This window comes from Epinephelus fuscoguttatus, linkage group LG20, assembly GCF_011397635.1.
Source record: "Epinephelus fuscoguttatus linkage group LG20, E.fuscoguttatus.final_Chr_v1".
Lineage (NCBI taxonomy): Eukaryota > Metazoa > Chordata > Actinopteri > Perciformes > Serranidae > Epinephelus > Epinephelus fuscoguttatus.
The window spans coordinates 31,940,542-31,967,659 of NC_064771.1; the positions used below are offsets into that span (position 1 = coordinate 31,940,542).

Below are 27,118 nucleotides of genomic sequence, written 5' to 3' on the forward strand. Positions count from 1 at the left end.
AGGTTGAATCATTGAATTGTAATTAAAATGTCTGGGTTAAATACAGAATTAAAATCCTTCTGTATCCGAGTAGTAAAAAATAAAGTAAAATCTAAAATAAAACAATGATAAATGAAAGAATAAATAAACGTGTATAAATCGCAACTTATAAAAGTAAACGATATAAAAAATAAAATAAGTAAAAAAAAAAAAGTAAGGAAAGCAATGCTTCGAGTGCGCATGCGCGAAAACGTCACCGTATTTTTCTAGACGCAGCTGACGATGTAAACAAGAAAAGACAGTCGAGGGCAACAGGGATCAAACAGGCCGGTGTCACCGCAAATGATCGCCACTATATGCTCATAAACGGCTGACATGGGGCTGCCTGTGACGATTAAAGTCAACTTCCGGGGCAACGTGAAGAGATTTCTGGCTCAGGATTTGGACAAACTGGAGTGGGAGTCCGTTGAAGCTTGGGTAAGCTGCTAGCTGACGGTGCTGGCTAAACGCTGGCGCAGTTTGGTGAAAGCAGGCCCAGACATGGCCTAGACACGTAAACAATAGACCACCTGAAGGACAGTCGGTGCTCGCGACACCAAATGTACATTAACGGTGTTTTATAATCCGGGCAGCTCTCTGTATACACCGTGTACCTGTTCACCTCCTTATAATGTGTTTGTACAGCAGCTAGCTGCACTGTGAAGGTATTTCACCACGAGCCATTATTCATGTTTTCATAACACGTGAGAGCAGGAAAAAGTTCTGTTGAAATACCTTAATGTCACCTGTACATCTGATGATCAACTCTTTAATGTTATGTTCCAGATCAAAGCGTCTTTTGGGATCAACCACTTTCAAGTCAAATACTTTGACGAGGACAATGAAGAGGTAAGGGAGTGTTCACAACTCTCTCTCTGTGTGTGTGTGTGTGTGTGTGTGTGTGTGTGTGTGTGTGTGTGTGGTTACTAAGCACATTAATTACTGTGTTTGATTATTTACAGCGTTGCTACGTCATACTTGTACTCCACTAGACTGTGGAAGCCAGTGTAGTGCTTTTAACAGTTATTTGGCAGCATTTGTCACCAGTTAAATTGTATATTCAGATAATAAATACAAAATATAATCAGAAAATATATGATGTGTTAGTCTGGATCAAGTTACCCAGTTGTAAATATACATAGTAATATATATATATATATATTTAATTAACATCCAGTAATGGGTCATTCTGGTCCTCTTGGTATAGTTTAGTTGCATTAATTTGCTCATACATGTACAGAAAATACAGGAAAAAAAGAAATTAAAAGTTTAAATATTGTGCAGGAGAGGTTAGAAGGCATAAAAAGCTTATAAGGATAACAATAATTACACATAAAAAGAACAAGATAAAAACAAAGACTGCATAAAAGAATAAGAGTTCCAGACTAAGACTTAATATAAAACTATTAGAGATGAACAATTTACAACACAAACAAATTACAAATGAATCAGTAAAGTGTTAATAATCTTTGTAAGTTAGTGTCATTTTAAGATATTTTTTGATTAACTGTTATTTATTTTTATTTCTTATTTATTTAACCAGTAAAAACTCCTGAGATTAAAAATCTCTGGCGAAGACAAGCAGTAGAAAAAAGTTCTAAAACAAGTCATATAAAACACAACATAAGATTACGACAAAGAAAAGCCAAAAAGTGTGTTAATATAAACTAGAAATAAACCATAAAATGTAAAAACAGCTGCTACACATGATCACAAAGACCAGCTAAGAGGCTAAGACACACTGTGACACTGACATACAGAAGATTGTGCACCAAAATAACTTAGATGATGATTGTAGTGATGGAAGAAGAGATGGTCCTGTGTTTCAGTGGAGTCTGACAATATGGAAGATAGAGTTCCTTAGAGTGTCGTGTGAGATGTACATATGTATACACGATGACACAAGTCTGGTCTACGCTACATTAAAAACTGATAAAAACTGATATTCTCTAAAGTTAGAAGCAGATGATTCACATTTTTTTAGCAAAGCAAGTCACTCTCAAACATTTCTATGCAGCGTTTGTGTACACTGTTTATGTACTTTTACTAACAGGTGTTGTGTGTAACTCTGGAGAGAGATAGTTGCCTGTTGAGTCTCATTCTTAGGTCGTCAAATACCGAAGCTGTGGGTTTGTAGTCGGACTAAACCACTCTCCCAAAGCGTCTGTGTTTGAGCTACATACAGTACCTTCAAGTGAAGTTTTTTTTCCACTTCAATCTTTGACATGTGACATTGACATGTCAGTTACAACAGCATAATAAAATAATAAAATAATAATAAGAGCTAACGAAACAAAAGCTGCCTTATGTGTAATATAAAAACACTTTACAGCCTTAAGGATCAGTGTCTCTCTTAATTATTATTTCAGTCCACTGTCATTCTTTGAGTCTTGTATAGAGTCCATTTCTCCCATTTTCTTTCTAGTGGTGCTTCTTGTAGTTTCTGCCACAGTTGTCAGCCATCAGCCCTTTGTTGGTGGTGTTTCTTTGCCCCAGTTAAATAGTGACAGCTTTATTGCTTGCTACTAGCAATACTTTGATCAAATATCTGTCACTAGCAACATTTTCCCTCAGAATATTTACACAGATAAAGCACCAAACAACTGTTAGGAACCTCATATCCGCCCTCAGGTTAAGGTTTAAATGCAGGACTTGTACTTGTACCTAATATTTACACTCTGGTATTGATCCAAGTGCTTCTTCCGCCACTGTTTTTTTTTACATTCATGGCAAAATTATACAGATGTTTTGGTTGACTGTAAATTTATTGTCTCATTCTGATCTCTTTCACTCTTCTATTTCAGATTTGCATCAACAGTCAAGGTGAGAAAAATACTTTTTGTTTGTTTATCTTAATTTTGTGACGTCTCCGAATTAGATTTTAAGCAAAAAACAAGTGAGATAAAGAGTTAAATAAGGTTACAACTGTAACTGCACTGTAGAAATGATTATACAGTACGTTTTTAATTCAAGTGGGAAATGTCACTGTTACAGCAGCTGAAAGCAGAAAAGATGAAGAATGAAATAATATTCAATACTTATACTTTTACTGCACATGAGCGTGTGAGATGGACTTCGTGCAAGAAATTGCACACTGAGTAACTTACTATTGATTTGTTTTTTATTTCAGATGAATATGAAGAAGCCATCAAGGTACTGAGACACTGCTGGATTTCTGTGGAAGAGTGAAGACAGACATTTACCACAAGTCGATCTCACTACAGAGGGATAAGTGCAGAGATCATGCAGAATTTCGCTGCATAAATAAAGATAGAAAAGAGAATATTTCTCATTATGTGACTGTCAGCACATGACAAAACACGACCTCATACATCGATACGATACGATAACCTTTATTGTCCCTGCAGGGGAATTCGTCTTGGACTCAGGAGCTGCACAAATATTTTTGCCTTACAGTAATAGTCCAGAAGAAATGAAAAGCACACACCATAAAAACACACACTACACATAACGGTAATGCACGTAACACCAGCACACTACAGAGCACCATAAGCACAACACAACCCCGAAACATCCAGCAACAGAATCTTAACTGAGGTCGGCACAAATTAATTTTTAAAACGATTCAGTTCAATTTTGGGCATCCTGTGTCGTCTGCCCGAGGGTTAAGGCTTGTACTCCGCGTGCAGACTGTGGGAAGAGTCAGACAGTATCCTCATTTACAAGGCATGTGCTGTGTGACTGTACTTAAGACGTAAACACGGTACAAATATGTTCTTGTTCCAGTGCAGCAGCATTCACATAGTTACAGCTGTACTTAATAAACTGAGGGAAACACATAGCAAACGTGTGTTACAGGTCATACATTGTTTTCTTGAATGTGTCACGCTGTTATTTACATTTTGTCTCAGCCTCCTGTTGGGATGTGTCTAATGCTTGTTTTCCACACAGAGTGCAGAGAAGCAGGGGAACCAGTTGCACATGAACGTGTACAAGATGAAAGGACAGGCCTGCGGAGGTCCGCTGAAGACGGAGGTGAAGGAGCTGAAAGGAGACCTCCGGCCCGCTCCTCCTTATCCATCCAGGGTCAAGACGGTGGACAAAGGCACGCAGGTCACTCCGGAGAGAGAAGCTGTAAGGAGCTCAATGTTTACAGTGGTGTTAGCGTTAATGAGCCACAGTAAATCACTACATACTCTGTATATCTATTGTATTTCGATACAGGTCCCAGTAAAGGACAACAAGGGGAACAAGCCAGAAGATGAGCCGCCTCCCATGTGGTTTAGATCGTACATGGAGAAGGTGAGATTTAATTTATTTTTTGTCACGTTTATTGATTCATTTATATTATTGTCTCTGATTAAAGAGGCAGATTTAACTTCCACTCACATAAATCTACTCTTTTTCTTCATAGTTCAAAGACGAGGTGGTGAAAGAGGTGGTGGAAAGGATGTGCAGTGACTTCTCTGGCCAGTGTTGCACCCACAAGTCATCTGATGGGCCCCTTGAAGCCAGCGGGGCCAGCGGGGCCAGCGGCGGCCCTATAGGGCCCAGGCCGGGACCCTCCACCTCAAATGGATCCCTTGGCTACACGCCAAACTGCAGCAGCTGCAACAAACTCACCTCTGAAGGGGCCTACAAGTGCAGGTAGGAACATGTGAGATACAGAATGAGATTAAAGGGTAACTTTGGTATTTTAACTTGGACTCTTTTTCCCATTGTTTTTATGTCTAAGTAACTAATGGAGACAACAATTTCTGAAATTGATCCAGTATTGAGTGAGAGTGGGCAGCTGTTAAAGAGGCTGCATTGTAACCACATGGGGCATTTGTGCACCGTCAATTTATGTCAAAGTGCTTATTTTTGCCACTGACAGGCTCAAATTGTTATTATAGGTGTCTGACAACATTATAAAAAGGATCCCTACAGAGATGGACCTTTTTGTCAAAGAGAAGGATCCTTTTTTTTTTAACCGGAAACAGCCCCAAAATTGACACCACCTTACCTACCAGACTCCATTCAAATAAATGGTGATTTAAGCATATATAGAGGCAGCATATTGTCACATCTAAGTAGGTGAATTAAAGGTGAATTTCAACCAAACCAGAGTTGGTGATTGTTGGAACAGTGGAAAGACGAATCTAGAGGGCTGTTGTGAGTTTTATTTTGTTTGTGTCGACTTTGATTGAAGTGTGTTATACGATTGTAAAATTACTGTTTTTTTTAATGGAGTCTGGTAGGTTTGGGGGTAGCGAATTCAACGCTGTTTCTGGTTAATCAAAAAGGAGCCTGTCAGTGGCAACAACAAAAACTTTAAGTGGATGTAAACTCAATACTGGACCAATTTCAAAAACAGTTGTTCCCATTAGTCACTTAAACACAAAAACATGAACAAATAGGGTCCCTTTAAGCTTGGCACGCGTTTTTCACACGTCTTTATCCTATGACATGCTTTTCCTGAATGTTCTGTGTTGTTAAAGCAGCTTCTTGAGTATCCATATTGAGGTTTCTGTCGGCTTGTTCCCCGCCAGTGTGTGCCCGTCCTGCATCCTGTGTGAGATGTGCAGACATAGCCATGACCCCAGCCACAACCTCGTGAGAACCAAGACACCTCTCTCCATCCCTGAGCATGGAATGTCGGGAGAGTTGAGGTAAACCCGCAAGACCGAAGATCAATCTTCCCTCCTCTTGAAACAATAAGACATTTTTAAAACTTGCACCAGTGCTAGCCCTTTTTGCTATCACTTCTTCTGCATTAATGGAGGAAAAACATAAATATGCAGGACTGCACAAAATGTTTTAGCAGCTAGATTACTGTAATCAATGCATTGTGAGTGTGTATGTGTGTTGTTCTTGGAAAATAAACTTTTGATAGTCAACAAATAGGTGTTCCTGATGACATTTCAAACCAGGTTCCCAAGGCGAGGAGACAGGACAGTGCGCAAGGCCGAGAGACAGCGCCTCAAAGCTGAAAGGAGGCAGCTAAGAGCTGAAGTGAAGGAAATCAAGAAGAAACTGAGACTGGAGAAGAGGGGGCTGCAGTGGAGCGGGCCCTCTACCTCAGGCAGAGCCAACCTGACAAACATGGCCTCCGCGTCCACCCAGGTCCCAGCCCTGCCTCCCCCTGCTGCCTCAGATACAGCCTCAGGTCCAGCCCCAGCCCAAGGTCCCATCCCCGCCCCGGTCCCTGATCCCCAGGCCTCCAGTCCAGAGTAAGCGCCACCTCGGAAGGGCGTCCGACAGTGCTGGGTACCTCGAAACCCAGCATGGATGCAATAAAGTCTTTTTTTTCCAAGAAAAGAAATCAAAATATGCCATCTTTGTAATCTAGTCTGTATGAGTGTATCGCTGGCTGCTCTGGGGTGGTGGAAAATGTTGGAACTACCTCAATGTGAAAACTGCTGCTGCTGCTTCATAGATTTTCTAAGAAAAATTGCTTTTGAGCTGCAAAAAAAATCCAAAAAAAAAAAAAAAAAAAATCTGGGGTCCTGCTTTTTTGATTCGTAGAGAACAAAAAGAGATGGGTATTATAAGAAACCAGGGCTATTTTCAACAATGCTCTGTACACTTGAAACTAGGGGTCCCGGGGTCTCGCACACGTCCTTGGTTCCCACTATGGCTGCCTTGTTTCTGGATGAAAATCTGCCGGACGGCACCCGTCTGGAGCCTGGCACCAAGTTCATCAAATACTGGAAGATGAGGAACTCGGGCACTATCAGCTGGACCTCAGAGACTAAGGTACCCCTCCCACCCGCCGAGAGGACAGGCTCCACTCTCTCTTTGCCCCCCCGCTTCACTTCCACTTTGAGTCCCCACTCAGCTCATTGCCTACTTCTTATCCACTAACACCAGCTAAGATTTCTTACCCAGCCTAATATAACTAATGCCCTTCTCGTCTGAGATGTTTATGATTTGAATTCAGTTAATTCTGTGTTGTGGTTTAAGTTTTTAAGTCTTTGTCGTTGGTCGAATGTGTGTGTGTGTGTGTGTGTGTGTGTGTGTGTGCGTGTGTGTGTGTGTGTATGTGTGTGTGTGTGTGTGTGCGTGTGTGTGGATCCCTCACATGGGTGTGTATTATTTTTCTGCTGCGTGACTGCATGCTCTCGTCTTTGTGCTTTTTCGCATGTGTATTCCTATTTTGTGTTTTGTGTATGTGTGTACGTGCACCCAGCTAGTGTTCATGTGGGGAAACCTCGGCCTGGCGTCAGAGGAGAAGAGGGAGGTGCCGGTCCCCTTGCTGCTGCCCGGACAAGTGGGAGTGGTCAGTGTGGCCTTTGTCGCTCCCGTGATGGAGGGGACGTACACCTCCCACTGGCGGCTGGCGCACTGCGGGTGTCAGTTTGGCCCGCGTGTCTGGTGCAGCATCGTGGTCGACCCCGGTGACGGCCGCAATGCGCTGGGGCATCTGAGCAAACGACTGGCAAGTCTGATATCCAATGACACCCTGTACAGCTGCAGTGAGAACATCAACTGTTGACACGTGCTGTTAGATTACTGCTTTATTTTTGATACCTGAGTAACTAAGTAGATTTACTCAAGTGCTGTACATGAGTACAGTTTTGAGGTACTTGTACTTTACTTGAGTTTATCCATTTTACTTTATACTTCAGTACATCTCAGAGGGAATATTGTACTTTATACTGCACTTCATTATAAAGTTATTTTACAGATTAAAGGTATACTATGCAGGAATGTTGGTCCCTGTTTGTAAACACAACCTTCAAACTCGGCCCGCTTGTTGTAATGTCCAGTTCAGACCAAAGATTCACGACGAGACGAAACTGTTTTAGAACGTTGCAGAGAAAAGTTGCAGTGGTGTGAACCGGCCGGTTGAGCTCGACTCAAACCGGCTGATGATGTCACCTGCAACGCAGCTCGTCAACTGTGGCGGCTGGTTTTAGAACATAAAGCACGTCACCTGTTTCAACAGCCAATCAGCTTGTAGTGAAGTCCACCAGTTGTGTCAGAATGAGCGCAGACAGCCTGTTAGCTTGCCACAAAATAAGACTGAAAAACAGGAAATCAGAACAGAAGTACACAGAGTTGTTGCATAGAGATGATACACCGTCTCATCTAGTTGCATTGGTGTGAACCAGCAGGTTTTTAGAATGTTGCAGAACGCCACATTGCAAGTAGCTGCCTGTTTCAACTCATCTCGTGGCGAATCTTTGCTCTGAACTGGGCTTAATGGAAAAGCAAGTTGCAAAGTCAGGGCTGAAAAACAAAGCCAGTGTGGAAAACTGCAGTTCTTCTAATGGTCACTTGAGGCTGGCTCCAGAAGTGAGTCGATCCCCACAGACCCCCATGTTAACATGCCCAACTTTGCAACACGTTAACAGCCCTGTCCAAAAAATGGTTTTGGTCTCTATAGCGCTCAGTGACAGGCTGTCTATTAGTCATCACCACAGTCTGTAGCCCCTTTTACACTGCCCATTCAAGATGGCAATGTCATGCTGTTTTACAACGTGGCTGTTCTGCGTAAACTGTACAGTTACAGAATAGGGGGGAGACAGAGTTGTCTCGCCTTTAAGCCGGCATCAGAGGTACTAACAGCGCCAAATCTATGTCTGTGTAAAAAGGCACAGCTGGCAGGTCATGACGTTTTAACGAGGTGTTGTGTGTACAACCTGCCGCCTGGAGATTAGCAGCGATTAGTAGCTAACTCAAAGAAAAAGGACACAATCCAAAATTGTCAGCAAATTGGGAAAAGAATGAGGAAGGGAGCTCCTTAACCTTTGAGCAGAAGATGAGGTTGACTGCCATATAACAGTGATGGTAAATGATCGTTATTGCCATGTTAATGCCATGTTATTATGTATAAAGCGCTGCCGACGCGTTGTTATACGCCGCTCTAGAGGCTGACGCTGTTGTGTTACATGTCACGCCCGTCACACCTCTCTTGCTTCCTGGACGCCAGCATGCTATTTAAAATCCCACAGTGGGGCTCTTCACTGTGTGAAAAGGGCTTATAGTCAGATCCACCCCCGCTCCTCCACAGCACCAAAAATCCAAGATGGTGACAGCAGAAAAGGTCAAACTTGAGGCTTTACAATGGGAGTCCACAAACAAATGGATGATGTCAATGGTAGCTATGTGGGAAAGCTGATACCTGGCAAGCTATAAGCTAACTGCTGGCACCTACCTGTCCAACAGAAAACAGGCCAACTCCATGTTGCACCTCATCCCTGTCCTGTCCTTTAGAGCTCGCCAGTGAAAGTGAAAGTAAAACCAACCCCAGATTCAATCTGGTTTTGGAACGAGCTTTGTCTGCTTGGATTTTACCTCGTTAAATTAGATTTTTTTTGTTGTTTCCTCTTGGATACATGCTGCTATTACTTGATCTCCACCCAACCTCACCTGCACGCTCTTATTGGCTGGGGGCTACACGCCCAACATGTCCTGACCACAGCAATGTGAGAAGGAAAATCACACAGAGGGCAGAGTTATCACTTCTAGTAGCTCATAACTGATGATTGAGAGGGAATCCATCTGTATGAGTCTATACATTGTTTTTTTCTTTCTTTTTTGAAGTAAAATTCTGCATAGTATACCTTTAAGATTTCACTTAAAAAAACCCTGGTGATCCTGTAAAATACAACAAATTGCTAAAATAAAACCAGTGGTTTCCAACGTTTTGGCTTGTTGGTCTTTTGAGGCCCAAAGAGGTAAAATTATCAGATATTTCACACAAAAAAAACAAAGATATCGATAAAAAGTCCAAAACAATGTAAACAGAACTTTGTTTTTTTTTCTTTCTTATTACATTAAATAATTTTACAACCTCTCAGATTTATCCCTTTTAAAGGGTCCTGACTCATAGGTTGGAAACCACTGGAAAAAACTACCTGACTTTTATGTAAAGTAGTTAAAATGATCTCCACCTCAACCAGCTACAACATGAAAACACTGCATACTCATATTCATGTCATTATACTGCAGAATGAGTACTTTTACTTCTGATACTATTAGAATTTTGAGGGCAGGGCTTTCACTTGTAAAGTAGTATTTGCACATTGTTGTATTAATACGTTAATTTAAATGGACTAATAATTTTACACGCGGGTCATTTTCCTGCATTACTACCCAGGACTCACACAGACTGTAGTTACTGTCTCATACTGTCATATTCATGTCAAACTGTTAAGATGAAATGTTTAAGCTGCTTTCTTGTTGTCTTCAGAAAAGACATTTGTGCTGGAAGAAGTGCTTAGATCCTTTATTTAAAGGGACAGTTCACCCCAAAATCAAAAACACATATTTTTCCTCTCACCTGTAGTGCTGTTTATCAATCTAGATAGTTTTGGTGTGAGTTGCTGAGTGTTGGAGATATCGGCCCTAGAGATGGCTGCCTTCTCTCCAATATAATGAATCTAGATGGCACTCAGCTTGTGGTGCTCAAAGTGCCAAAAAAATACGTTTGAAAAACTCAACATGATATGAATCTGCCAACTGGATCACTGCACAGAAGGAAGAGTGCATCTACTGCTAGCTCACCTAGCGCTACTGAGCAAGCTAACGTTACAGCTCAGCTGAGGAGGACGCCATTTATGTTTACATCTCACACTGTCACGAGCACGTGCCTCTTGCCCATGAGTAGATGCACACGTCCTTCTGTGCAGTAATACCGTTGGCAGGTTTAGTTCAGTAGAAAGAAAACAGTTCCTACATGAAACTGCTCTCAACGAGGTCTGTGGATTATCTTGAGTAACCAGGTCATGATTTCTGGAAAGAGACATTACTGTTGAGCACCACAAGCTGAGTGCCATCTAGTTCCATTATACTGGAGAGAAGGCAGACATCTCCAACACTCTGCAACTCACACCACGACAATCTAGACTGATAAACAGCACTACAGCTAAGAGGAGAAATATGTATGTTTGATTTTGGGGTGAACTGACACTTTAAATAAAGGATCTGGGTACTGCTTCCAGCACAAATGCCTTTTTTGGGAAAAAGCTATATAAATTATTTAAGGTTAAAAGTTGAACATGAGTATGGCATTATGAGACACATTATTACAGTAAGTCCTGGTTCCAGGTCAATACTGAAAAACAATACATAAACAGGGACGTTTATAGAGACACCGTACTTGTGTGTTAACTCTTATAATGTTAACGGTGGAACTCACCTTTGAGTGCACACTGTAGTGACTCTCATGATGGCGTTCTTGTGTGTGCTGCAGAAGGAGGAGGCGAGGCCTGCAGGGAAGGAGAAGGAGGTAAGATCCAAGGACAGCGGCCCCGGCTTGTCTGTAGACGTGAACCATGAGGACTTCTACTTCCCCTCAGTCGACCTGCTGACTGCACAGGTGCACACTCAGACACATCTAAAGAAAACCTACTGTGAAGTGATCAGTTATCAGCAGAACAGCATTCACACTTCCTGCATGTCTTCTGTTTGTTTCAGGATCTTCTGTCATTTGAGTTGTTGGATATAAATATTGTACAAGAGTTGGAGAAGGTTCCTAACAACACTCCTGTGGGTAAGAAATAGAAGATGCTTAAAACGATTTTCTTCTTCCAAAATTTCCTTCCTTGTGTAGGAAAAATTAGGGCTACACGTGTTACATCCAAATTGTCTTTGGCTTGAAGATGCAAAAAAAAACCCATTCTAAGTCTAGGTGTGTAAACTGCGTCGTGTTCATTCATAGATCTGACTCCCTGCATATCCCCTCTGCCCCATGATGCACCAGTGCTTGAGAAGGCAATCATTTCACAAATGAAAGAAGACGCAGAGGTCACAGGAGTCAGGAAACTTTTTGGTAAGCTTCCAGACGAGTGTGTGTGCTTCATAGTATGAATGTGATGTCGGCTGTTTCTGGACAAGAAGATGCAACTTAAGGGTCCCTACAGAGAGAGACCTTTTTGTTAAGGAGTACGATCCTTTTTTGACGAACACACCAGACTCAGTCAGCATCGGTCGGTGGCGAAAACGAGCACTTTACCTGGACGCAAAAACGTGAAAATAGTAGGACTACCCTCTAATAGACGACCAGACGTCAAACAGAAAGGTCATTAGTCTGCAAGTTTTCATTGGTTGCTGGGTCGCAGAACAAAACAAACGTGAAACTTTATTAGGAGCTGCACCTCAAAATAAATCAAAACCTATATGACTGGGCCATGTGGGGATTTAATTTGAAAGGACAGACACAGGAAGTGTCCACGGTGAAGGACGAACCCAAGGTGATATGTAAACTCATCTTCATTGGTCGACTACAAACATGACGTATCATCTGAAACATGGAAGTAGCTACATGCCCATTAGCCCACAGCGTCATTAACAGGCGGCTCGCTCAGTGTGTGACGTGCACTTGTAGATAAAATATAGGCCTATATTAATGAAGGTTCATTAGTACGGTTTGTATTTCTCTGTAATGTAGCACAGTGTTAACAATGTTACTGATACTATTCTTTCTCACACCTTCAACTCAAACCACCAAAATATATCATTTAATCATTACATTAATATCGTAAACATGCGGGCGACTTGTCGACTAATGGCCCTGAATGACGACTATTGGTCGACTAGGAATTAACTCTTAATGTTGAGTGAACTCTCACTGCAGACATGTTTTTTTAAATGTTAAAGGGCAGCTCTGTCTTCAGATAGTCACTTGACGTTGGATTGTGGGTAATGTAGACACCAGGTTTTCACAATGAAAAAGAATGTGTGGGGAAAAACAAGGGGGGTATCTGGGCTTCTGCTGCATCAGTTTTTATCCCTTTTTTGTAGGAGTGAAACTGAGGCAGCAGAGGGAGCTGCTGGAGCCTGTGACCCAGGAGGAGGACAGAGAGGAGGAGATCAGTGGAGCCCAGTTCCTCTGCGAGACGGTCATCCGCTCCCTCACCCTGGAGGAGGCCCCTGATCACAGACCTCTGCGCAGAGCCCAGCACAGCAGCCACAAACCACAGGGTGAGGAACCACTGTCACTCCATTTAATCACTCTCTGTCATTACATACTTGTGTGCAGAAATACAGTAAATTAGTTTCGTGTTTAAACGTCGCTGTATGACTTTTTTGTTCCATTTTACTCCAGTTGTTTCCCGGGGCACCAGCTTTTGCTTCGAGAGAGCTGTAGAGGTCGAGAAGATTGCAACGGTACAAGAAGGAAATGAGGAGATCTGCGCTGTTAGACTTGAGAGCTCAGCTCTGCCTTTCAACACAGGCCTCAACCAGATCACCCAGCATGAGAAGACAAGGCCAGGTCAGAGGACAACTTCCGTTATTATATTTAATTCCAATTGACCTTTCACTAAGCCCCGCCCCTTTGCAATGGTCCCACAAGCTGTCAGAGTACCCACACTGTAACTAACTGCACTCCCTGAGGGAATATTATCATATTTTTGTACAAATGAAAGAGTGATTCCAGAGAGAAGCAGACAGAGGGGTCTGCAGTCTGTGTTTGAAGGATATATCCAGGATGTCAAACTGACTCAGCAGCAACAACAGGTTAAAAAGACAAAGATAGTTAGAAGCTAAAGCCGAACTATAGGCTACAGATCACAGTGTAAAAGTGAACCACCACATCACTGCTGATCGCCACACAAGACAATGAATATAAAGGGAAACTTTGCTGATATTGAACCAGCTGTGTGGCATCGCAGTGTGTGCAGTTGAGCAGTGTTTGGCTTCCATGTGATGACACACAGAGCTGGTTGACTATCAGCAAAGTTTCCCTGCTTCCCTTCACTGGTTCCTGTACAGCAGGGTCAGTCTTTGTTCCACTGTTATAATCATTAAAAAGCAAAAGCAGCATGTGTATACATTCAGTAGGCTATATCTTCAGTAGCTAGCTAGCTAACCCTACACTTTACCTACACCTAACTTTAAGAGTACGTCATTTTTAGATGTTCATTTCGGTGCTTTCTGTTTCAGTTATTGTGCTGGAACCAGCGAATGAAAACCTGCATATCAGTTCACATCATGATAACGAGGACGAAGAGGTCATGGTACTAAATGACATGCAGAACATGAGGCGTATTCAAGAGGAGAAAGAGGAGGGTGGAGCCAAAGGAGAAGACTGGGAGGAGGTGAGGACTTAACCCTTATAACACTTATGTTTAAAGGATCCTAAATTATTAAGCAATGGAAGATGCAACAGAAGACAAAACCAAACCAGTATATGTTCATTCTGATATAATAAGGCTGTTGGTGTGTAAGAAAGTCTATAAATGCCTCCATCTTCTCCTCCTGTGTCTCAGGTCAGCAGCCAGACCTCCTCAGTCTCCTCCTGCGACGATTACATCATCGTCCTCCCAGACTGCTTTGACACCAGCCGGCCTCTTGGTGAGTCCATGTACAGCTCCGCCATGTCGCAGCCTGACACTGCTGCTGCTGCTGCTAACATGACCTCAGAGGACCCAGACGTGCAGCAGGAGGAAGAGGAAGACTTCCACTCCGAGGCAGGCGGGGCGGCACCGCTGGGAGAGACGCAGGAGAGGACGGAGGTGGTGGATGCGGGGGATTCATCCGTGAACACGTGGCCTCCGCCCCTCCCTCCCACCCACAGCAGTGTGAACCAGATGCTGTTTGCCTCCCAAACCCTGGACGCTGTGACGCTCACCCCTGAGGTGGTGCCACCGCCGGTGCTGCCCGACCCCCTGCTGCCCCCACCGGCCCTGTACTCACCCAGGTTAGATCACTCACATCATCCGTCAGAAATCTGACAGCATGAAACAAACCAAACATCTGAGCAGTGAGATTATAGACACTTTAATTATATTTCTTTAGCTGGTTAGAGGTTTGTCCGTTTCCTGTTCTAGGGTTTCAGAGTCCTTTTCATCAAAAATACTGTGAAACTGTAAAAGAAGTGGAGCGATTTATTTAATTGATTTATTCCAGATTTGATTTTCTCATGCTTGAAAATGTTTCCTGCTAAAATTGTCGGGTATCGAAACACCTTTTGTTGCACATTTTGGAAAACAGCATCTGTATGAAAGCCCAGTAAAAACAGTAACTGATGTTTTGCAAGAGGATATCAGGGTCCTTTACTGGTGAGAACAGCTTGGAACATGATCTTGATCATCTCAATAAACAGATTCAGATGCATATGTGCACAGAATCTGTAGCTAGCAGGACAAGAATTTGATATTGGAAGTGTCCTGGTTTCTATTTGTAGTCAGAGTGGAATTGACCTAACACACTGGAGCAGGTAAACAGTCCATGTGGAGAGCAACTTTTGGTGCCTTTGGAACCAAAAGTAACCCTTCAGACATGGTATCTAGACCCAAAATTTTAAATGTGGATGGGGTTGTTGCCACTCACTGCTCCGTCCAGCACTCACTGTATTTCCTCCTTTATCAGTCTGCACCTTGTTTATCGTCCGCATAACGAGGTTGCACGCCAACATTTTCAGACCAAAATAGAACAGGCTGCAGTGAGAGTCTCTCTCCATGGGATATTTAAAAATAGCAGGTTTGTGCATTTAGTCCTTCTCAGGCAAGCTCAGGGGTTTAGTGTTGTTGTAGCCCACAGGAACAGCGCTCCACGACACTTTTTTTCCTCAAAGTGAGGATTTAGAATATATGCAGTTGTCACAGTGAAATTTAAGGTGAGCTGATGGATTCATGTCGTCAGCTCAAGCATTGAGTAACATTGAAAGTTAACGTTCCACTTTAAAAGTTGCCGGCAGTCGGCCCAGTGAATGAAGTTATTTTTTCTCCAATCTGGAAATCCATCGGTTTAAAAAAACAAAAAACAAAAAACTTTTTTTTTTCTTCCTTTACCTCTGGAGGCAGAGCCCGGAGTTTTTTGACTAACGGAAGTGCAGGGGCCTCGGCGATCGCTCATGCCCTTCACTTCTGGCGGTGCCCCCAGGGAGTCGCCGTGTTGTTTACAAATACTTAGGGTAGAAAACCAGCAGAGTTTATATATGTGTGTATATATATATATATATAAATGTCACATTTTTCAAGTCGCTATATCACCGTGTAGACTAATCTGATGTTTGTTAAGTCTATAAACACAATGACTGAACAAATGTTACTATTTCCGTGTGCATGTTAACTTGGTTATCGTAGATTAGCTGAGCTAACCGTTAGCTGTTAACGTTAGCCGTTAGCGGTGTCTGTAGTAACCATAGACTGTATAAAAATAAGGTAATAACTCAATAAACGGTCTGTGAATAAAATATTTTTTCCAGTGGATATCTTAGTTACAACATGATTGAGCTAGCAAAACAGTTTTGTGTTGCTATGTGTGGTATTTATTCAGTTTTGGGAAATCACAATGTCTAGAAAGCATCAGTGGCTGCAGCTAACAGGGACAGCTAACAGCAGCAGCAAAGCTAACATCAGGACGTCATCTGTCAAAAGCCTCCTGTTGTCGGATACGACATGAAACTTTTTTTTTCACGCTTTCAAGCTTACTGAGGTCGTCATGTTCAACTGGTTGTGGATTACATATGTTCATGTTGCTTTTATAAACCAAAAAAAAGAGAATTACAAAAAAAAACAGGGCAGGCTGATTCCTGGATTTAGGATTTTGATAAAACCTAGAGATAATCTCCCAGCTACAGCCTTGATATGTTTTTAATTAGGGTCCGGGCAGCTAAGCTGCCAGGACACTATTGTAATCCTAGGTATTCTTCTTCTTCTTCTTTCTTCTTCTGAGGAAATCATACTTCCCATGGGTGAAAACTCACCAAACTTTGCACAAAGGTCCAGTCTCATGCCAGATATCCTCAGCTGTAAACTCAGGCCAATAGTCCTGATGGTGGCGCTACAGCAAGCGTCTAAAGTTCAAAACTTTGAAAATTCATAACAAATCAACCATACGTGCTACAACTTCACAACTTTCATCAAACTGTAGCCCCAATACTGAAGAAACTTTTGTACATTTAAACCTATTAAAAAATATGAAGTTCATCACTCTGTTTTTTTTTTCAAAAACTGTAAAACTTCTTAAACCTATCTCCTCCCACAATTTTTGCTCAATTGACACCAAACTTGCTACAGAGCATCTTCAGACTGTCAGACAAAAACTACGTTTCTCAGATTTTTGATTTATCAAAAATTGAGCCTACAGTGCATCAAAATGTTTGACTGTAAATGGTACTGTAAACGTATACATGCAAATTCTTGCTAAACACATCTTTAATGTTCATGAAATAAATGACAAAATTCTAGAGTCATGGTAGATGATGTGAGGCAAATTTCAGAATTTTATCTCAAAAACTGAATTTTTGACAGCATTTTGAATTTTGCTCTAATGTGAACAATTGGAGTCAATGTAAAAATGCCAATTTTAAACATCAGTTTTTCACTTATGGAGCAAATCAATCATTGTTACAAACAAATTACCAACATCTCCATGCTGTCTAGATGCAATATGTGTATTTTCAGATTTTTGTCTTAATAACTGAATTTTTTACAGTGGTTTCAAATCTGCCTTTCCCTGCACAGACGGCTGCTTTTCTACACAACAGTGAATGGCTGACTCAGTTTGTGAAGCCACTGTTGAGTTGCTACTTGCCAATTAGCTCAGAGCGGTAGATGACCGTCTTAGGTTCCAGGGGTTGCGGATTCGAGCCTCAACTGGTGCAGAATCCACATTGTAATGTAATCATCTTCTTGTGCTCCAGCTTATTGCTTAAAATTGCCTGAGCGTGACTGATCACTGTGCAGCATCTTCAAATCTTTTTTCTGCTAGAAAATCTGCCTTCTCATGCTTGAAAATAAACCAAACTTTGCACAAAGATCCAGTGTCAGTACTTCAGTGTGAAACCATCTGATGCTTCTCACTTTGCACATAGCTCAACTAGTTAAACGTCAGTTTTTCACTTACGGAGCAAATCAATCACTGTTACAAATAAATTACCAACATGCATGGACGGCTGCTAAACCTGCACGTGTGGCTTAGTCAATTTGTGAAGCTACACATGAATTGTCACTGACTAATTAGCTCAGTGAGATAGAAACTGATCCTTAGTTTCAGAGGTTGTGAGTTCAAGCCTCAGCTGATGCAAAAGGCAGATTGCGTTGCTAAATTCCTAAATGTCTTCCAATTCTTCTGCTTGTTGCTCAGAATTGCCTAAAAATGCCTGGACCCGACCCATCGCTGCGCAGCAGCTATAATTCTCTTTTGTTTGCTGTGTGTTTCAGGTCTGAGGCACTGTACCTGGCCGAGGACCCCAGTCCTCCAGCCTGTGATCCATACGAGCCGCACCAACCAAGAGTCCACCTAAATGGTGAGTTTAACTATTTAAATCAATGGATATCATATCACACACTGCCATTCTTTGCACATTAGACATTTACTGTTCGAGCGTCTGATCACTCAGAAGCTGTGTCAGAATAACTTCACCAGTGTTTTTAGGTGTCGCATTAATAAAACTGGCACTTTGATGGTTTAACTTGTTGCCTCACAGAGAGGAAACACATTTTGCCCTGTGTGAGAAGACAGGAAGTGAGATCGCACACAGGCTCTCAGGATTTGTTGCCTCAGCAGAAAACTCTGTTCCTTCTGTAATGTGTGTGTTTGCGTGTGTGTGTTGTTTTTCTCCTTTTTTTTCTGCTCTGCAGTTTCATCTGGTCTGTCACGATCAGCAGGCTCAGCATCCAGTGCCTTTGAGACATATAACCCCAGACCCAGCAACGCTCTGCAGCCAAGGTGCCACACGAGTTAACTTCTTATTTCATTTTTGTGGAGGAAACTCCTGCTTTAGGTTTTTTTTGTCTTGACTGTATGAGTCTGTTTGTGTCATGATTTTGGCAAAGAGTCAGTATAATCACATGTATCATACTGACTCTGTGTGATGCATTTCTTAACCTACATTTATCTTTTCTGACATCTATGAACTTCTTGTTTTAAGCCAGTCAGACTGGAACACATTGTCCTCTGCAGTGCGGTTATATAACTCCGCTTAACCACATCCCTGTCTTTATACAAGGGGCCAAGGAGGCATCACAGAGGGACTCGTCAAGGGGGCTCTCTCTGTGGCAGCGTCCGCTTATAAAGCTCTCTTCACTGGACCAAACTGCTCAATACAGGTACATCACACGCAGACCCTTATTCCTACAGTTTGAAAACAGTTACAGTGGCAACATGAAGTTTTTAATAAGGAAGCTGATGATTCTCATGAGTAAATAAATCAAAGTATTTGTAGAGATAAACTCAGGAGGGGGTGAAGAGTGGTGTCTCGACAAAGGAATGGGGAAAATGAGATATCAAGGATCTAATGAGCATGTTGAGTTGAGTCCTGTTGCATTCCACTGTAGCTCTAACCTCAAAAATATGCTTTAACTTTGCAATAACTTCGTTATCTTTAGGGTTACAGTTCACTAATATTTAAAGCTGCTATCATCAGTATTTTTATGTTAACTCTGTTTTAAATTTCTCTGTGAAAGGTGGAGCTTTTAATGTCAAGCCCACAGACAATTATCATCTGAATCTGCCTCTCCTCAGCTCGAAAGAACTTGTAGTGTCTTTCTAACAACTTAACTGCTCAGGTTCACACTTCCAGCTGCAGCAGTAAGCTGCTCCCAGCAATAAAGCTCTGATAAACCCATTGTACACTCCCTGCCCAGCACCAAACAGCAGGCAGAGAAAGTTAGTGGCTAGCTTGTGAACATATAGGAGCATTTAGCTGCTAAAAAAAATACAGATATTACCTAGGAACCAATAAGAGAGCTAAAGGGGAGTGAATGTCGTCAGCTGCACACAAACATCTGTGTCAGAGCTCAAAGGTCATCATCATAACATCTTTATTGGGTGATCAGTGTTGTGTTGGCAGGTTGTTCTCAACGCCCAGGTGCTGTAAAAAGAAGCTGTTGAAACTCAGTTTAATCCAGTGAGGGTAAAGATGTATTTCAGATCTGAAGAATGATGTGTTTGTTGGTTTTTGTCAGCAGGCACTGGTCTGTGTAGTTAGTCAGTCAGACAGGAAGTCTCATTCACTGTTGTTGCCTAATTTTTCTTTGAGTTGTGTCAGTATGGTTACCTTGGTGCTTCCTACCATGACAAGTTTGTTAGGGAACCAAAAAAAATCAGTTGAATGAGCTCAGTCTGAGTGATGAATAGTCTTTGACCAAGTGCTGCCTGACACGTATTTTTACTGTAGTTACAATGAGGTTTATTTGCTTAGATCTTTTATTTAAGTAAAAATAGTAATACCACAGTGTAGAAATACTTTGGGGCGCCCTCTAGCTCACCTGGTGGAGCAGGCTGTGTCCTTACCGCAGCGGCTGTGGGTTCGATATCAGCCGAATGCTGGTAAAACATGTACGTCAGGGGTGTCGATATTCTTGTTCGCCAGCTTTGTTGCATTTGAATACAAAGTCACATACGGCACATAATAGAAAACTTTACACGACTAAATAAACACTGGATCAGCACTAAGCAGGCATGATGGGAGATGAGGGTGGTCCCAACTAGACTGAGGTGTTCGTCACAGCTGAGACGGTGTTGCAGAGTCCAGGGAAGTTATAGCTAACATATACAGTACAGGCCAAAAGTTTGGACACACCTTCTCATTCAATGCGTTTTCTTTATTTTCATGACTATTTACATTGTAGATTCTCACTGAAGGCATCAAAACTATGAATGAACACATGTGGAGTTATGTACTTAACAAAAAAAGGTGAAATAACTGAAAACATGTTTTATATTCTAGTTTCTTCAAAATAGCCACCCTTTGCTCTGATTACTGCTTTGCACACTCTTGGCATTCTCTCCATGAGCTTCAAGAGGTAGTCACCTGAAATGGTTTTCCAACAGTCTTGAAGGAGTTCCCAGAGGTGTTTAGCACTTGTTGGCCCCTTTGCCTTCACTCTGCGGTCCAGCTCACCCCAAACCATCTCGACTGGGTTCAGGTCCGGTGACTGTGGAGGCCAGGTCATCTGCCGCAGCACTCCATCACTCTCCTTCTTGGTCAAATAGCCCTTACACAGCCTGGAGGTGTGTTTGGGGTCATTGTCCTGTTGAAAAATAAATGATCGTCCAACTAAACGCAAACCGGATGGGATGGCATGTCGCTGCAGGATGCTGTGGTAGCCATGCTGGTTCAGTGTGCCTTCAATTTTGAATAAATCCCCAACAGCGCCACCAGCAAAACACCCCACACCATCACACCTCCTCCTCCATGCTTCACAGTGGAACCAGGCATGTGGAATCCATCCGCTCACCTTTTCTGCCTCACAAAGACACGGCGGTTGGAACCAAAGATCTCAAATTTGGACTCATCAGACCAAAGCACAGATTTCCACTGGTCTAATGTCCATTCCTTGTGTTTCTGGCCCAAACAAATCTCTTCTGCTTGTTGCCTCATTAGCAGTGGTTTCCTAGCAGCTATTTGACCATGAAGGCCTGATTCGCGCAGTCTCCTCTTAACAGTTGTTCTAGAGATGGGTCTGCTGCTAGAACTCTGTGTGGCATTCATCTGGTCTCTGATCTGAGCTGCTGTTAACTTGCGATTTCTGAGGCTGGTGACTGATGAACTTATCCTCAGAAGCAGAGGTGACTCTTGGTCTTCCTTTCCTGGGTCGGTCCTCATGTGTGCCAGTTTCGTTGTAGCACTTGATGGTTTTTGCGACTCCACTTGGGGACACATTTAAAGTTTTGCAATTTTCCGGACTGACTGACCTTCATTTCTTAAAGTAATGATGGCCACTGGTTTTTCTTTAGTTAGTTGATTGGTTCTTGCCATAATATGAATTTTAACAGTTGTCCAATAGGGCTGTCGGCTGTGTATTAACCTGACTTCTGCACAACACAACTGATGGTCCCAACCCCATTGATAAAGCAAGAAATTCCACTAATTAACCCTGATAAGGCACACCTGTGAAGTGGAAACCATTTCAGGTGACTACCTCTTGAAGCTCATGGAGAGAATGCCAAGAGTGTGCAAAGCAGTAATCAGAGCAAAGGGTGGCTATTTTGAAGAAACTAGAATATAAAACATGTTTTCAGTTATTTCACCTTTTTGTGTTAAGTACATAACTCCACATGTGTTCATTCATAGTTTTGATGCCTTCAGTGAGAATCTACAATGTAAACAGTCATGAAAATAAAGAAAACGCATTGAATGAGAAGGTGTGTCCAAACTTTTGGCCTGTACTGTATATACTGGCATTAATATGTGTTAGATTGAATAATGTCTTCAAACAGCCCAGATCGAGCTGACGGAGGGAGCTAGCGACAGACTTAGCAAAGTTAGCGGAAGCATGTGTGACGGATGGTTGTCAAAATAAGGTGTTATAAAATACATATAATGTTATGGAAATATGAATAATTGGATTTGGAAATTATTTACCACTGTCCGGCCCACTTGTCATCAAACTGGGTTGTATGTGGCCCCTGATGTAAGTAGGTTGTTAGATCTGCTTTACTCACCAGCCAAAAAATAATGTAATCTATTGAGTGGCTGGTAGATTTTGGAATCCACCAACCACAGTGGCAGGTGGACAAAAAAGCTAATTTACAACACTGGATCCGAACAATCCCTTTAATTTAAATCCGCAAAGTAACTTAAAGGGGAATTCATTTTTTTTCAACCTGGGCCCTATCTTCCGATCTACTTTTGTCTAAATGAGTGATAGGATGTTCAGTATGTGACATTTCTCCAGTACGAAGCTAGGGCTGACCTGCCTGCAGCCCGTGAGCACGCGCTATATTAAATAATAGGGCACTCAGACAGCCAACACGCCCAAAGTGCATTCACACAGATAGGCTCGATTGTTAGTATAATTATCCGACAACATACGAAAGGAGAAATGAAAGTCTGTTCTGCTGGTCTAGCTATGACATTCTTCTGCCTGTTGCTGCCTCCGCTTCCTCGCTCTTCAGTTTCAATGAGCTCTGCGTCCGTGTACGTCCGTGTTCAAATAAATACGGGTGCTCATCAAATTCAAATGGCTCATCCAGATCCAGTTGGTCAAAATCTGGTAAAAATCAAAAGTCAAAAAACAGATTTCAGTTGTTGCAGGAAGTTACCGCTGGACTGACCTTACAAACGCGAGGAGTTATTCTGTTTGGAGTAGTCATGGCTGAATTTTTACCCGATTTCGACCAACTGGATCTGGATGAGCCATTTGAATTTGATGAGCGCCCGTATTTATTTGAACACGGAGTACACGGACGTACACGGATGTAGAGCTCATTGAAACTGAAGAGCGGACGAGGAGAGAGAGGGAGCAGCAACAGGCAGAGGAACATGTCCGACTCGAGCTAAAGGTAAAGACAGACTTTCATTTCTCCTTTCCGTTATGTTGTCGGATAATTATACTAACAATCCGAGCCTATCTGTGTGAAAAAAATGCACTTTTAGTGGACGTATTTTGACGCTGTCTGAGTGCCCTATTATTTAATATAACATGCGCTCACGAGCTGCAGGCAGGTCAGCCCTAGCTTCGTACTGGAGAAATGTCACATACTGAACATCCTATCACTCATTTAGACAAAAGTAGATTGGAAAATAGGGCCCAGGTTGAAAAAAACATTAGTTCCCCTTTAAGTTGTTAAATAAATGTAGTGGAGTAGAGGTATAAAGTCATCACTTGAGGCAAAAGAACACAGCCACAGGAACACTCACCCTCTCCTCTCACCATCTCTTTTGCTCCTCCTCTACAGCGAGGCATCGACCCCGCTACCAGACAGGACCCGTCCCTGATGGCGATGCTGCTGGAGATGGGCTTCAGAGACCAGCGGCTCAACCAGCGGCTGCTGAGGAAGCACGGCTACAGCCTGCTGCACACCGTCAACGAGCTGGTGCAGATGGCCGAGGACAGCCAGAACAAAGCTGTCAACACTCAGCACTGAGGGAGAGAGGAGACGCTGACGGCCACTGTGAGGCTGTAAAAAAACAAAAAAGGAATTTATTTGACTTCGAAACATGATGTAAAGAGAATATTTAGATTCTGACCTGTGTGTCTCTCACCGTCTCCGGTGTCTGGATTTATTTTGAATTATTTAAAGAAGAGAAAAAGTAAAGCTATTAATGATCTGTGCAATCGATTGATTTTTCCAAAGGGTGGTTAGTTTATTTGGACCAAGAGTTAATGATAATAAGACAGCAGTGTCTTGTAACGTGGTACAAAAATAAAAGCATTTATTTCTTGTTCATTAGAGAGAAAGGAATGCCTTTGCCTTTAATCCAGCTTCGACATTTTGACAAATTAACCACATACACACGTGTAAATGATATGAATAGTGAACCTTTGCCATGCCTTGTTTACCTGGGGCCACAGAGCCTTACGTGTCGGTCAAAAGGAGCAGGAGCTGTAGTCTCGACGGGACAAACGTGTTGCATTTCAGCTCTCCATCTGTAGTGTCTGTATGGCTGTTGTAGCTGCTTCCTCTGCGCTGAAAAATAAATGTCTTAGGACAGGGCTCGGCTAGATTCTTCTCACAAATACAGCAATGGAAATTAATATCGTTGAATGTCACAAAAAGATAGAAATGGAGAGCCAGCTCTCGTTCAAGGCGATGCTACTGAGTATCGTGGGTGTTAAGGGTCAGCGGTGCGGTAGTGAGAACAACAAAATATTTAAGACTTTTCTCGATTTATCGTAGTGAAATCTGCCTAAACAATGCAATCTTTTTCTGTATCAGAGTACTGTTATTTTAGACGTTGACATGTGGAATGTATACAAAAACTGTCCGAACGGATCACTGTTCAGACTCGGATGTTTTCTACTGCTTTTTAGGAGACACCTGCATGACAGGTAGAGGCTTTAGAGATGAGTCGTGTTCTCGTGGTCTTAGCACAGTCACGGTAGAAAATGTCCGCTTTGCGTCATCGATCAACACCCCGCCCTTCCTCCCTCTTGCCCTGCCTGCATCCAACTGGCACAGTCATCTTAACACTAACCCAAGCTGAGATGTCTCTAACAACACATTCCTCACTCTCACGGTGGAACCAAGTCTGTTTTATTTCCTTACATTGCCTTTATGAGTCATGATTATCAGTTTACTGAGATATACACGTGGTGATTTGACATTTGTGGTGTGAGTGTGCAGATTTAAGTTAATGTCTGTTGTTTTGAATTATTCCTCCTATGTGTTTGTGTGTGAGTGTGTGGATTTTTTGAACCATGTCTTCTTTCTGTTGTTAATTGTCCATGTTTTGAAGAATCATGCTCTAGAGAATAATTCTGAATATATCTGCTATGCTTGTCAAATTATTCCTCTGTCACAGAGTGTATACATTAAATTCCCTTCTACTGTCAATCCGCCAATAAACTATTTGCACACCGCTCTCGTCTCCTCTCTGTTAAAGTCTAAATGTAGGTCATCCCACCCTTGACAGTGAATGTCTTCATATGTAATACAGTCCATACTATATTAGCTAGATGGTGTCAGAAGTACAGAGGTTACTGACGGAGTTCTGATTATACTGCATTTCTGACAGAATGAGTTGACATTTTAACAGCCTTTGAGTATGTCAAGGTTACATAACTAAGCAGGCAACTACCCTGCAGTCCAAGACCCTCAGTGGCCTCAAAAGACCTAAGGTGGAAGAAGTACTCCGATCCCTAAATAAAAGTAGCAGTACCACAGTCAAAAAATATCCCATTACTTAAGTAAAAGTGCCTAAGTATTAATGGCAAACTGTCCTTAAAGTATCAAAAGTAAAAGTACTCTTTAGAGAATGGCACCTATCAAATAGTGATGGGCAAAGCAGTTCTTTAGATGTTACTGAATCACTAGAATCAGTTCATTAAAAAGATTCGTCCAAAAGATTCGTTCACCGAATCGTTCAGTGCTTGGCAGGAGGAGCCATGACTGTGTACTGTGTAGTCCGACTGACTGAACTGATACACGGCTGAGCTGCTGCTGCGTCTGCCCTGCACTCGTGAGTCTCATTACTGGCCAGCCTAACGTTTTAAAGCAGCTGTGCGGAACTTTTCGTTTTCGCTGATTATAGCTCCCCTTTGGTCGAAGCGGTATGACACCCACAGCCTGGTGTCATAAAATTCTGACTGCAACCGGCAATTACCGCATGCATTTGTTTTGGAGAGTGAGAGGATTAACTAACGTCAGGTCAGTCCAAGTAATTAGTGGAAACATGCTAACATGCTAACGTTACACCCAAATTAGTAGTAAAGTAAGACCTGTTCATAAGTGCTCTGGTGTAGCTCTGAATTTCTTATAAACTGAGGACAACTGCCTGCTGTATATTTGTGTTCATGGTCACAGTCACAGATAATTTTAGATGATGCTCCTTCGTTATCTGCTATGACGTCAAAAGTACAACCAAGTCCTCACAGATACATCTGGTAAAACTGTTAGGTGTAATGTGTTCAGCAATGCCCGTTGAGTATTGCTTACTCGAGAAACAGTGTAAACACGCTCCTTCTTCTGTGTTTTAATAGCTGCGGGCGAGCAGAATCACTTCCGCCTCGGGTGCTGTATTCTGGTTTGCTGACTTCCGCTGTGTGTCCGACCCGAGTGAGGCTACACTAAATAGCCATATAAAGAAAGGCTTTTTTGTTGCTGTTGGGTTCAAATAAATATGCGGATCTTCAAGGGGGGGTGATACGAACTAGGGACAGTTTTATTAATGGTAAAAAGTTCCGCACAGCTGCTTTGTTTATCTGGAAACTAAGTCTGTTAAAACAATGGGGAGGTGTGTGATTGTGTTCATGTGGCTTAACTCCTTGCTACATTAGCCGTTAGCTTGGAGAAAATGGTCCCTATGAAAGTGTATCGCTGAGAAGAAATGATTTGAATCACTCAGGGAATCGGGGTTACGTCATTCGCTGAGTGATTCGTTCACCAAATGATTCACGCAGTAGACAGTCCCTCCTTGCACCCTGGCTGCCTCTCGACTCACGAGTGATTCATCGTTCACACGGACCAAATCGGCAGTTCCACTCCCGGACTACACACTCGCTGCTGAGCTCAACTGAACTGAGAAATGAACGAATCAGTTCCAGAAGTGATTCAGTTCAGTATGTTCACTCAACAGATTCGTTCTTTTGAATGATTCGTTCGTGTACGACACAACACTCCTGTCAAAGTCTTATTTTTTTTTATGCTTACACGCTGGCAATAGCTGCAGCCAGAAGCATTATGTTTTCAAGTTGTCTGCCTGTCCGTCCCATTCTCCCAAACATGCTATCTCAAGAAGGCCTTGATGATTTTTTTTTAAATATGGCAAAAACCTCCCATTGTACCAAAGGAGGAAATAAGATTTTGGTGG

At 42.3% G+C, this 27,118-nt stretch overlaps 1 protein-coding gene across 1 annotated transcript; it reads left to right on the forward strand.

Moving 5' to 3' along the window:
- Positions 1–240: 240 nt before the first annotated feature.
- On the forward strand, positions 241–25,169 carry nbr1a (NBR1 autophagy cargo receptor a). Its single transcript, XM_049564436.1, has 22 exons — positions 241–456; positions 805–867; positions 2,823–2,841; positions 3,149–3,171; positions 3,931–4,113; positions 4,204–4,281; positions 4,394–4,626; positions 5,511–5,630; positions 5,892–6,191; positions 6,558–6,717; positions 7,151–7,399; positions 11,162–11,287; positions 11,386–11,461; positions 11,630–11,740; positions 12,712–12,891; positions 13,016–13,183; positions 13,855–14,009; positions 14,181–14,611; positions 18,081–18,166; positions 18,501–18,588; positions 18,869–18,968; positions 23,545–25,169. Exons 1-22 carry the CDS (start codon positions 355–357, stop codon positions 23,731–23,733), a joined length of 3,240 nt encoding a protein of 1,079 aa, XP_049420393.1. The 5' UTR covers positions 241–354; the 3' UTR covers positions 23,734–25,169.
- Positions 25,170–27,118: the final 1,949 nt, after the last annotated feature.

Bases quoted from the DNA above. Each gene is read 5' to 3' on its own strand.
- nbr1a (XM_049564436.1), top strand. From the start codon at position 355: ATGGGGCTGCCTGTGACGATTAAAGTCAACTTCCGGGGCAACGTGAAG. The intron at 3,172-3,930 runs GTACTGAGACAC...TTTTCCACACAG, and splicing joins AATATGAAGAAGCCATCAAG to AGTGCAGAGAAGCAGGGGAA. The intron at 5,631-5,891 runs GTAAACCCGCAA...ATTTCAAACCAG, and splicing joins GGAATGTCGGGAGAGTTGAG to GTTCCCAAGGCGAGGAGACA.